The sequence below is a fragment of the Salvelinus namaycush genome, chromosome 14 (genome assembly GCF_016432855.1).
Source record: "Salvelinus namaycush isolate Seneca chromosome 14, SaNama_1.0, whole genome shotgun sequence".
Taxonomy (NCBI): Eukaryota; Metazoa; Chordata; class Actinopteri; order Salmoniformes; family Salmonidae; genus Salvelinus; species Salvelinus namaycush.
In genome coordinates, this window is record NC_052320.1 from 33,732,681 (window position 1) to 33,745,081 (window position 12,401).

The 12,401-nt window shown below is 41.1% G+C and overlaps 1 protein-coding gene across 1 annotated transcript; it reads right to left on the reverse strand.

The window, feature by feature from the left end:
* Positions 1-334: 334 nt before the first annotated feature.
* Positions 335-8,752, reverse strand: LOC120059420 (coiled-coil domain-containing protein 22-like). Its single transcript, XM_039008456.1, has 15 exons — positions 8,356-8,752; positions 7,786-7,963; positions 6,973-7,105; positions 6,656-6,762; positions 6,262-6,346; positions 4,454-4,623; positions 4,128-4,340; positions 3,796-3,987; positions 3,434-3,670; positions 3,248-3,349; positions 3,023-3,130; positions 2,796-2,891; positions 2,607-2,666; positions 2,390-2,464; positions 335-2,236 (listed from the first exon to the last, which is right to left on the reverse strand). The coding sequence occupies exons 1-15, from the start codon at positions 8,403-8,405 to the stop codon at positions 2,123-2,125; spliced, it is 1,920 nt and encodes a 639-aa protein (XP_038864384.1). The 5' UTR covers positions 8,406-8,752; the 3' UTR covers positions 335-2,122.
* Between the last annotated feature and the right edge of the window lie 3,649 nt (positions 8,753-12,401).

Below are 12,401 nucleotides of genomic sequence, written 5' to 3' on the forward strand. Positions count from 1 at the left end.
TCAACCATGTCATGTGTCAATTGTAACTGTATGACTACAGTTTGGAACACATCAATTTATATTAAAATATATTAATACATGCAACTCAATATTGCAAGTACATTCTTGAAAATAACAGCATGATGGATCCAAGAGAGGTACATGTGTGGATATACTAATGATTGATAATGGATATTTGTGCCTGATGCAACTGTGCCAAAAACAAGAAGCCTTGTTTACATGTGTTATGTGAGTTTTGTGATCTGATCCAGGTGATGCATCTACCCAGCCACTGTCCACATTATGAACAGATTAGCTGGTGTCTCCCTGCATGCACATTTTTGACAGATATTCTTTCAAAACAATATTAATGTATTTATTTTAAGACAATTGCTGATGCCATAAGTCAATGGTGCTCAGTGTCAATGATCTTAGAGGCCAGTATGATGATTTAGTTTGACCATCAGGATCTGTTAACACTTGACTGATATCCAGACACAATGGCAGTGATTACACAGGCAGCATAATACTTTTTTCCCTAATTGGCATTTTGACCAATCAGATAAGCTATTTTGTTAATAAATGGGTAAAAGATCAGAATTGGACTGCCTGTGTGAACACAGCCACCTCCTGAGGTGATCAGGAAGATCTGATCACAAAGTGTTTTTTAATCATCTACACCCGTCAAAAAATGTGGCACAATTACAACGTTGACAAGATCAGGACAAAGGACACATGTTGGCACCAGGTATAAACAGGGCTAAAGAGCCAGTACAACAGGCATTCCCACAGGATCATGGGAAAAAAGGCCAGAATACAAACGTGATGCAAAGGACGTCTCAGCATTTCAACATTAACTAAACCTTAACGTGTGAAAGAAAACGCAACATAGCACAGGACTTTCATTTAAATGTTAATTTGCTGCTGACTAACATTTTTATACAAGTTTTACATGAATCATTGTCAATCAATGTAGTTTATTTGTTATCTAATCTTGGCCATTTCAGGAGATCAATGCCCAAAAGGCAAGGCAATTTACCCTAAGCCAAATAATACTCAGCAAAAGAGACAAAAGCAGCATTTGATTTCAAGGCATGAGAATGACCTAGAAAGGACAAACCTAGTAATCTCCTTATCGATTCCAGTTTGTAAGACAAAATATGGCATGGATTTCTTTCTGCACAAGTCAACGGTATCTTAGGCCATACCTAGCCCTTGCATTTGTCTGTGGAATGGGAGGGACAAAATTAAGAAATTCACCGTAACACATGGAACTGCATTGCATTTCAAAGTAGGATCAAGATTACTTGAAGTATTGTACATTGGAAAAAAAAGCTTAAAGCTGGTCATTTGTACAGCAACCATTACTCAGGGGGATTGTGATGGTGCATGTTACTTCTGAAACATAGTGCACTTTGAGGGTACATAGACCTGACATTTTCAAAGCACACTAACCTCATCCGATTCAGCAGAATCACTTACAATGACTAGGTTTACTAGTCTAGGACTGGATGACATTCAAACGACCTCGTGAGTTCTAAATCAATCATTCATTTCCAATGACTGGTCTAAGAATGTAGGTAATGATTGATGTACTCAAATTCATAGGGACGTAAATCAGTGCTTGTGTAATTGTACCTCGATCATCAAGACATTCACTTGATGGGTCAATCAGAACTACTGCAATTGAGATACTTTCTATTAGAAATGTGTAGTAGATCTTATGAGAGCATCATTTGTACAGAACCTATTTTTTGATTGTGTGGAATCAATATGGAACCAGTATGGGACACCAGGGATGCAAGGCAAGTATAATTAATTCATCACTGTTTTATGCATCACACATCTCTTTTCTATATCCTGCATGGATTTTGTTCAGCCAAGGTTTGTGCATAAAAAATTAAGTATTTTCAGTACAAAATTCAATCTCCCCTCCCCCATATGCTGTCAGTGCTCCCAGAAGGCAAAACCAAAGGTGACGTTGGACGAAGGAAAGCGTTGAAAGTCTTGAGACGAGATGGAGTGTGCTTTCTTGGTTCCACACACAGGACAGGCAGTCTCGAGGGCATGCTACCTACCGGTCAGTTTGACCAGCAGACAAGTCAGGCGGCCACTACGGTGCATCATGCTGAGGAGGGTCACGTCAGGCCTCTCTGATCTTGGCAGCCAGAGCAGAGTTCTCCTGGCGAATGGCTTTGTAGTCCTCCAGGATCTTCTCCAGGTTGCTTACAGTCTTTTTACCATTCTCTGTTTCAATCTATGGAGAGAAGGGAACTTTAAAAGTTTGCTCTACCAAGTCTACCAAGCTCTACTATATCGCTATGCCAAATAAAATCACAAACTATGACTCATGTTGTACAGTAGCAGTGCAAGTTAGTGGTTTGGTATAAAATAAGAGGTCCATATATACCTGTTCCTCCAGGTCTCTGATCTCTCTCATGATTGTGCCAGTGTCTTCAATAGTTTGGATCAACTGAGTGCAGTTCTATACCAGGAAAGAGAATCAAGTCACACAACTAACCAATATAGTTATAAGGCCCTAAAATTACCACAGTGCACCACACCCAAGGATATACACATTGCTCTTCAGTTTCTACAAAGGTTATATTCTGCCAACAAGCTCTTACCTCATGCAAGGCTGCCAGGTACTTGTAGGATTTGCGGACAGATTCGTCTTTCTTCGCATCCTGCACAGTATGAGGAAAAGTATGATTAGGCAATTGAAGACAACTGTGGTATAGAGAACAATTGAAATAAAATGATCAGGTATTCCTTAGACCCCTAATATAAAGAAGTTAAATCATGGAGTTCTCTACCTTGAAGACCAGCTCATCAGTCACAGCGAACGTTCGGTCCAGTTTTCCAGTCAGGCTGTTAATCTCTTTCTGCAGCTCCTTAGTGTCAGACAGAATCTACAGAGAAAAGGGGGACACACAAATACCATACTTAAAATCACTCTACTCAGATTCAAATTTTGTTTTAATTACTGTTTTTAAGGAGATACTCAGGACTGTATTGATGCGAGGTGTCTCAGACAGTGTACCTTTGTAATTTCTTCCTTCTGTTTCCGAATGTTGCCAACGATCTCCAGGATCCTCGCAGTGTACGCTGAGCGGGAGATATCTTTGGGGAGATTCTCAAACTCTGTTATCTGAAGGACAAATCAGATTTCCAAAAACTGGTGTTAGACATAATGCTTGGACAGGAACCAAATTAATACACATTGTGGAAGTAAATCATCCCAAATACATTTAATTAGTTCTAATACCAGTTGTTTATACAGTCCCTCCTTCTTCTTGGCCTCCTCCGCAGATTGACTGATTTTTTCATGAAGCTCTTTGATTTCAGATAGCTTTCGGGAGGACTCCATCTAGAGAAAAGAATGGAAGTTGAATTAAGAGTTTCTTTCTGTCACACACACACACTTGGGGATATCTAAGGAGATGAACGCTACCTCTTTGTTGCTGCAGAGCTCCTTGAGCCTGCGGTGCTCGTCGATAAGTGGAGCTCTGTGTTTCTCCCACTGGGCGGCCAGGTTGACCACTCGCTCGGCACTTCCCTCCACTAGGGCCTGCAGCTTGGCCAGGTTGTTCTCCCCGTCCGGCAGCAGGTATATGGTCTGCTTCTTTACCCGCACAGAGTCCTCCTCCTCCGTGTTGCTCAGCTCTTTCTGCTTCAGCTCATCTGACACCTGCACACAGACAAGTGTCGCAGGGTGACTATATCTTACATATCATAGTTCATTCCACTGTGTTAACTCTGGTCCGAGGTCTACGCAAATACAGTTTGTCTATTTTGAAGAGAGGCTCCAATTACCTGATGTATGGACACAGTGAGCTGCCTCATGTCTCCGCCCACCTCCTCTAGGCTGAGGGAGAGCTGCTGGAGCTGCTGCTGCAGGGAGGCCAGCTCCTCCTGCTGTCGGGCCTGCAGGTCCTCCTCCGACTGATGTGAGCTGGGGAGGGAGTTGGCCGCTGCTGCCATCTGCTTGGCAGCTTTCTCAGGCTCCTGACAAACACACCCAGAGAGAGGCATGGACCGGTTAGAGAGAAACAAAGGCTGGATTGAGATTGGAAATCAAAAAGGGGGAACATTTGGAGATCTTGCTCAATGTCTTTGGAGCAGGCTTTGTTTAACCCATCATTCACCTCTGTGAAAGTTAATTTTTCAGTGTGGGTGAAGCGGGTGCCCTTGGCGATGATGTCACCAATGAGGGGAGAGCCCCCGAAGGACTGCAGCAGCTCTGTGAGGTCAGAGCCCGACCCGTGAGCACCGAGGTTGTCCGGGCGGGTCTGGGCTGCAGTGCGCAGCTGCTCTTCGATCCGCTTCTGTAGACGGGCACGCTTCCTGGAGCGATATTCCTGGGTGGACACGAGGAGACAGGAGTTCACAGATGAAAACACTGCATTGAACACATATTATTTTTGTTCTCAAATTCATGTCAAAAACTTAAACTATCCCTTAAAGAGCATACCTCGGGCGTGAGGCGGGAGAGTAGGCCTTGGCTGTTCCACTCGTTCTCCCACTCCTGGGCGGCACTGAGCTCCCCTGCATGCTGCTCCAGCAGGGAGGCCGGCACGGAGGCATGCTGCGACGGCTGGGCAGTTACAGGGGGAAGGAAGTCCCTGTGGTAGTCATTTTCCTCTGAAGAGGGGGAGAAAAGAATGACATGGTATACTGGTATTGAACTGTCACCATATGCTCTCATTTCAGTAGCAAAGAAGATCTTGTACCAAGCCTAATGTAACACCTGCTTATATACAGTACCAGTCAAAGGTTGACACACCTACTCATTCAAGGTTCTTTATTATTTTTTATTTTTTTCCTACATTGTAGAATAATAGTGAAGACATCAAAATTATGAAATAACACTTTGCACACTCTTGGCATTCTCTCAACCAGCTTCTTGAGGTAGTCACCTGGAATGCTTTTCAATTAACAGGAATGCCTTGTTAAAAGTTCATTTGTGGAATTTCTTTCCTTCTTAATGCATTTGAGCCAATCAGTTGTGTTGTGACAAGGTAGGGGTGGTATACAGGAGATGGTCTTTTACCATATAGGGCTAAGTCCATATTATGGCAAGACCAGCTCAAATAAGCAAAGAAAAATGACAGTCCATCATTAACTTAAAACATGGAGGTCAGTTTCCTCAAGTGCAGCCAAAAAAAAAGTGCTATGATGCAACTGGCTCTCATGAGGACCGCCACAGGAAAGGAAGACCCAGAGTTACCTCTGCTGCAGAGCACAAGTTCATTAGCGTTAACAGCCTCAGAAATTGCAGCGCAAATAAATTCCTTACAGAGTTCAAGTAACAGACATCAACTGTTCAGACGAGACTGCGTGAATCAGGCCTTCATGGTCTAATTGCTGCAAAGAAACCACTACTAAAGGACACCAATAATAAGAAGAGACTTGCTTGGGCCAAGAAACACAAGCAATGGACATTAGACCGATGGAAATCTGTCCTTTGGTCTGATGAGTCCAAATTTTCGATTTTTGGTTCCAACCGCTATGTTTTTGTGAGACGCAGAGTAGGTGAACGGATGATCTCTGCATGAGTGGTTCCCACCGTGAAACATAGAGGAGGTGGTGTGATGGTGCTTTGCTGGAGACACTGTCTGTGATTTATTTAGAATTCAAGGCACACAACTAGCATGGCTACTACAGCATTCTGCAGCGATACGCCATCCCAACTGGTTTGCGCTTAGTGGGACTATCATTTGTTTTTCAACAGGACAATGACCCAACACATCGCCAGGCTGTGTAAGGGATATTTGACCAAGAACGAGAGTGATGAGTGCTGCATCAGATGACCTGGCCTCCACAATCACCCAACCTCAACCCAATTGAGATGGTTTGGGATGAGTTGGACCACAGTGTGAAGGAAAAGCAGCCAACAAGTGCTCAGCATATGTGAGAACTCATTCAAGACTGTTGGAAAAGCAGTCCAGGTGAAGCTGGTTGAGAGAATGCCAAGAGTGTGCAAAGCTGTCATCAAGGCAAAGGGTGGATACTTCGAAGAATCTAAAATATGTTTAACACTTTTTTGGTTACTACATCATTCCACGTGTTATTTCATAGTTGATGTCTTCGCTATTATTCTAAATTTTTGAAAATAGTAAAAATAAAGAAAAACCCTTGATTGAGTAGGTGTGTCCAAACTTTTGACTGGTACTGTATATAGGCTACTCATTCAGAATCCTACACAACTGGAAGAATTGGATTACAAAATGATATGCAATGACAGTAAGTTAAGAGAGTCGTGTGTATTCTGGGGTTTACCTTTCAATTGCTTTTTCCCAGGCACTTTGAGGCAGTGGGGTAAACTAAGGGTCTGAGAGTGGAAACTGTGGGACGGTCCTGGGTTCTAAAAAGAAACATGAAGTGAGAACGCATACAATAAGAGGGAACACTGTTGACACAAAGACGCATAGATTCAAATAGGAAGTGTGTATAGATTCAAATTGGAAGTTTGTAGTTCTGGGGAATATTGACTTGAGTAAATATCCATGAAGCCATGAAAAACAGGATGAACATGAGTCATTATTGCCTCACTACACAGCCTTAATCTAGCTTCCTTCATGATCTAGGAAACCCAAAGTTATTTGTCAGTGTATATTCAACTTAGCAGGCCACGTCATTGATAATGCTTTGTAGCATAGCTAGCAGGACGTACCTGTGTTTTACAGAGGAGGGGTAGTCTGCAGGATGGAGAGAGCCAGGGCAAGGCCAGCTGAGCTTTAATCTGGGCAGCTATGGATTTCTGGAGGAGGGCCGATTTACCTGTTAGGGGGTACAATGTATGAGACAAAGAAATACTTTCAGATAATTGTCATTTTTAGAAGTTCACAAACATTCAATGTCTTTTTATTGATCAGATTACAGTTCAGAAAGCAAAAAATAAAACCAATTTATAAGGGGAGAACTAAAGCTAAGGGATGAATGGTATTTATTAATGACAAGAAGTACAATGGTGGGACATTGAGTCTGTACCTGCTGGTTGGTCCGAGGCCTCAGCACTTTCTCTGGGCAGCTTCTCCACTAGGAACATGAGCAGGGAGCGGATCTCTGGCTCATTGCTGTACAGAAAGGTCTGGTAGCCAATCTCTCCCTTGTAGCCAAGGTCCTGCAAATAAAACACATGTCAACCTCGTTATGGAGTCTGTTCATACACAGGCCATTGACCTTAGCATAATGCCTCACCCTTTAGAACATGAGGGTCATTCCGGGTAAGAAATGGAACCAGAAATGTCTATGAGATTTCCATGAACATGTCCAATGATGTAGCCTGCTTCACAAAATGATCAAACCAAATGTATTCACACTTGGCAGATTCTAAATCTTGTAAGTAAACTGTTAATCTCAGTAGACCACTCAACTGAAGTTACGCAAGCAATTGGGCTATTCAATAGTCAATCAAGCAAGGAAACAAAAACAGTTCAAAACAATGCTCAATGAGATGGAATGGCATTAGTCTATATGACATGACTTCACATTGTAGCAGGAGGTCAAATTGGTTGCTGAATGACTTCTATTCAGGCATCAGTGGTCCAGACTGCATGCATGTAGTTGGGACCATGAAAAACTGAACTTGATCTAATGGCAGTAAATTCATTTCAGAATACCAAAAAAACCCTGGACTGAGTGTCATGCAAAGGGGGTATAGGTCAAATGGGTACATCAATAAGTCATGCGTGGTTATCCATTTACAGCCAACAATATCTTAATCTTCATGTGATCAAAAGGAGTGAGCCCCATTTTGCAACAGGAGGGGGAGCACTATGACTATCCCTTTCGACCTCTCACCTGACAGGCCTGTGCCAGGCTCATGCCCACACGGAAGCGGGCAGACATGCCTGGGGGTAAGGAGGGGGACAGTCCGCTTCCCAGGGCCGGGTCGATCACTCGCAGACATCTCACCACCGCCTCCACTATCAGCTCACTGGTGAAGTGCTTCACACTCTGCACATCCTTCCCCACGTCCCTGTGCAAACAGACACAGCATGAGGTGCAGGTGCACAGGGTTAACCTCCCACTTGTGTCACACCCACTTCTCATGTGATCAGCCAATTAAACTTTCAAATGACATTCAAAGTTCTGTGGTGTAACTAACATGCTAGATAGAAAGATATAGACGAATTCTGCTCATTACACTATCGACCATGTTTTATTATTGGCAGAGTGATTAATGGCTCTGGTGAGTGAGTGAATGTAGATATGGGTATCAGTGGCTATCAAATCAAAGACAAGGGTTAGCCAAACTCACTACAGTAGACACATGAGCTAGCAAACGTTAGCTAACTAAATTGCAAGCTAGCAACAACAGGTTATTTATTGATAATGTTAGAAAGTAACTTTAGCTAGCTAGATACTTACGTGCCAGTCTGTCTAAGCGAGTGAATTAAAATCTTATCAACTTCATCCATCACTGTAAGAAGTGCCTTGCAATTTCTTTTGAAAAAAAATCTTCCCCTAAATTACATATAATTAGGCTTCTGTTGGCTAGCTCGACAGCGGTTTAACAGGCTTGTCCATTGGAAAAAGCTAGCTAGCTAGCGAGCCTGTGTTAGATGGCGAAATAGCTAGCTAAGCTAACGTTATCACTCCACAGCGCATGAACAAAAGGCACTGGCTATTTCAGCAACCGTTCCATTTAAAAAAATGCTGTGTGTTTTCCTAAATGTCTTGCAAATTGCTTTTCATTTTACGAAAGCTAGCTAGCTAACACATTCGTTTAATCTAAAATTGTGCATCTCTAAACTAAAGGGAGGAAGTCGTATGGGAGGAGTACATGGTAGCAGTGCTTTATGGGATGCTGAGTTTCAACAATCTTCTGCGAGTATTGGGGAAAAAACTGGAGAGCTCGGCAAGTAAAACTCTGATTCCCAGCAAGCCCGCACTATTCGCTTAGTGACAACCCATGACTGGCAACTGCGAGTTGGCACGTGCATTTTGGAAATTGTATTATTTTAAACGTGTGCCTGTTTTCAATGGGATGTGTATTAATAGGACTTGTTAATTACACTTTAAATATTGTACAACTTATTTCGGACTTATTTTTATTTGGTACAACATTTTTTGTACACTGTTTAAAGGGGCAATCTGCATTTGCTACATCCATTTTTTTTTTTATAAACTAATGATATGTACCAATTAATACTTGAAGAATATAATTTATAAATGCCTCACGAGCTTAGTTAATCTATCATAACCCATCATAACCCAAAATATAAGCTTGTTTTACTCCAAACTTTGTAAACAAAGTATATGTAAACCAACACTATACAGCCTCAAAACATGGTTAAAACTACAATGTTGATATCATGGATAGTCAGTCCTTGCATCCATAGCTCTATCTATGAATTTGAGAGTGGTTACATTTCTCTAGCCCCATCCCTCAGCCTTTTACCGAAACAGGGGTGGGGATCTCACTTTGTTTGATATTGTTTCAGCTGCTGATTGCCCCTTTAAGGTAGAAACATAATTCAAACTTTAAAATGTGTAGACTGGTCAGGACCAGTGTGCTTGTATACAACTTTTTGATAACATTCATACTTTTTGTCCTTCATCCACATTAATGGGATTTCTTTAACATTCTAAAGCTCCCATTGTTGAAAACTCCCGTGAATTCCAACATTCTATTGACTGTAAAGAACGTAACTTTTGACACAAATCAGCTACTTTGACCACTTTCCCAACAACTTATGAAATCTTGGCCTACTTCCTGCTTTTCAAATCTGAAATCAGAACAGTATACCAATCAAACGATGCAGCTGTTTTTGTAACCACATCAAAAAGGGGCGTCAGGTAACATGGCAGTTAGGAGCGTTGGGCTAGTAACTGAAAGGTTGCTGGGTCAAATCCCTGAGCAAGGCAAATAACCGTAATTGCTCCATGGTCGCCATCAATAATGGCTGATCCCCTGGCTGTGACCCCACAGGGGAAGTGGGATATGCAGAAACACATTTCCATTTCACACCTCACACTTGTACAGGTTACCCATTTGTACATACAGTGAAACAGGACTATATAAGCACCCTCTAATTATATTTATTATAACTACATTTCATCTCAACTTTTACAAACAACTGAACTTTCTCAACAACTTACATAAAAACGTACCTACCTATTCACTATTACACTATTACTGCTACAAATACTTCTGGGCTACTTACAATTAAACAAGTCAACATTTTTCAACACTAACAAACTTCTAAACTTCTTCCACTAGATGCAACATCATATAGCTCTCCCCAAATAATAACCCAAAACTTTTCTAATTCCTTGTGAGTAAAAGTCTACTAATCTGAACAATTATTTGTGATGAAATATGGGATCTAACTGCCCCACACTCCTAAGTAATACGGTTGATAAGTAGTCTATCAAAGTAATCAGACAAGCTATTTTAATATATTTAACTATGACTATATTTCACTGCTTCACTTAAAGGGGGCAATCTGTGATTGCTACATCCATTTTTTGACTTTTAAATTGGTGATATATACCCATTGATTCTTGAAGAATACAACTTATTAGTGCTGAGTGATTAGTGTTTTTTGAGGTCGGTTCTGTTTTGGAAAAATAATAATAAAACATTTGATTTCTGTTTCGATAATAAAAAAAATAAAAATACATTATGAAATATGACATTGAAATAATTTTAGAGCTATTTAATTGAAATTCCAAAGCCAAATATTGAGAACATTAATTTGCCCAAAAATTGAAAACATTCCATTGTCTAACAACACAGAAGAAAACAATTAATAAGAGCCCAATGATGTTAGTGACTGTCCATCACTGCATACTTATTAACCATAATTTATTCACATGACCATACTTTCATAAAATATTTCAGTTGTGTATATAACTTTTTTTTATTTGATGACTTTATTATTTCATTTCCTAAAGTCATCATCTCATCTCTGCTCAGGCAGTAGCAGCCAGCCAGATAACCATGTAACGTTATCTCTGTTTCTCTCAATTGAGTCATCCTATTTAGCTAGGCTATTAGCTAGCTGGTAGATGCCTGTGCTGCAGAGCCGTCTGACAAAATTAGTCTAGTAGTTCTTCAAAGTAGATAAAGCATACTTTCAAGATTTGCTTATTACCAACTACTATTCAGTGTTTAATAGTCACATGTACCGGGTTGCAGGTGTGATTGAAGGGTACAGTGAAAATCTTATGCTTCGAAGTCCAACATGCAGGACCAAGTTAAATAAAATAATGAAAATGGTGTTAAAAAACAACAATATACATAGAAATAGCACTTTACACATAATAACAACTGTGGCAGTGATGAAAAAATATATGTCCATTGGGGTGGAGGTAGACTACTACAACTATCAATCGGGTAGAGCTACCTCACGAACTGTCTCTATCCATCCCTCTTGTTGTTGTGTTGTGTACATTCTTCTCTCATGCTGTCTCATGTGGTCTGTGTCAAAGATTATGGATGTACTGACAAGATACATGTCTCTCTGCCCTAACAATGGGAGACTACAAAGCGGCACGGTGGACTGTCTAGCTCCCACCTATCCTTTCTTTAGATTGGTGGATACATGTTGACGTCAACTGCCTGTATTCAACGGAGAGCGTGCTGCGCTACTAGCCTCATGCCATAAATATGTATAGCCATCTCGAGACAAGTTCGATACAAAAATAAATTCTCAAAATTTCCCGGGATGTCACGTGTCCTATATCAGTACACTCGCAACAACTTAAGCGTTACGACATATCTATTCGATCAAATAAACCTTACGCAGCAAATAAGCCATACAGAATATGTTATGTACACACCGCTTTATTGCACAGAAAAGGGGGGTCAGAGGGTGTTTTATGTGCTGCCATATACTTTCCCTTTTTTCAGGCACATTTGTTTCCTTCACTCACTCAGAAACTCAGCCTTGGTACAGTATCATATAAATAGCTTAATACTAGATACAGTAACAGAGGGAAGTTGCCACCATCGCAATTGGATGAATAAAAAATGACAGAGCTATCTAGATAGATTCACATTCACACAAGACATAGTCAACATATGAATAAGTCCCTCAAGGTTTTTAATTTGTACAAAGAGCCCTCTTATTGTTTCTCAGTTTTAGAAAGGCAATGTCTATCCACCTTTCCAAACTAGCGTCACATGGTGGCACTTATTTGTGGGTCCTCTGTTGGCCGAATGCACTGTTACTCTCATAGTGGTGCCTTGTGGTTTACCTTTCCCTTCCAGTGTATTTCTCATGGGGGGCTGAACTCATTCCACTGAGCCAGACTCTTATGCAACCTGAGATTGATCACCTCACCATATTTATTTCTAATATTGCAATTTTTGGGAGGAGAGGGCATGTGAGAATACAGTCTTCTGATAAGACAAGTCAATGCCTCTTCCAAATGTGATGGAATCCCAATGGAGCAATTCACCAGAG

Bases quoted from the DNA above. Each gene is read 5' to 3' on its own strand.
- LOC120059420 (XM_039008456.1), bottom strand. From the start codon at position 8,405: ATGGATGAAGTTGATAAGATTTTAATTCACTCGCTTAGACAGACTGGC. The intron at 6,763-6,972 runs GTACAGACTCAA...ACCCCCTAACAG, and splicing joins GGCCTCGGACCAACCAGCAG to GTAAATCGGCCCTCCTCCAG. The intron at 2,465-2,606 runs GTAAGAGCTTGT...TTCCTGGTATAG, and splicing joins ACCTGGCAGCCTTGCATGAG to AACTGCACTCAGTTGATCCA.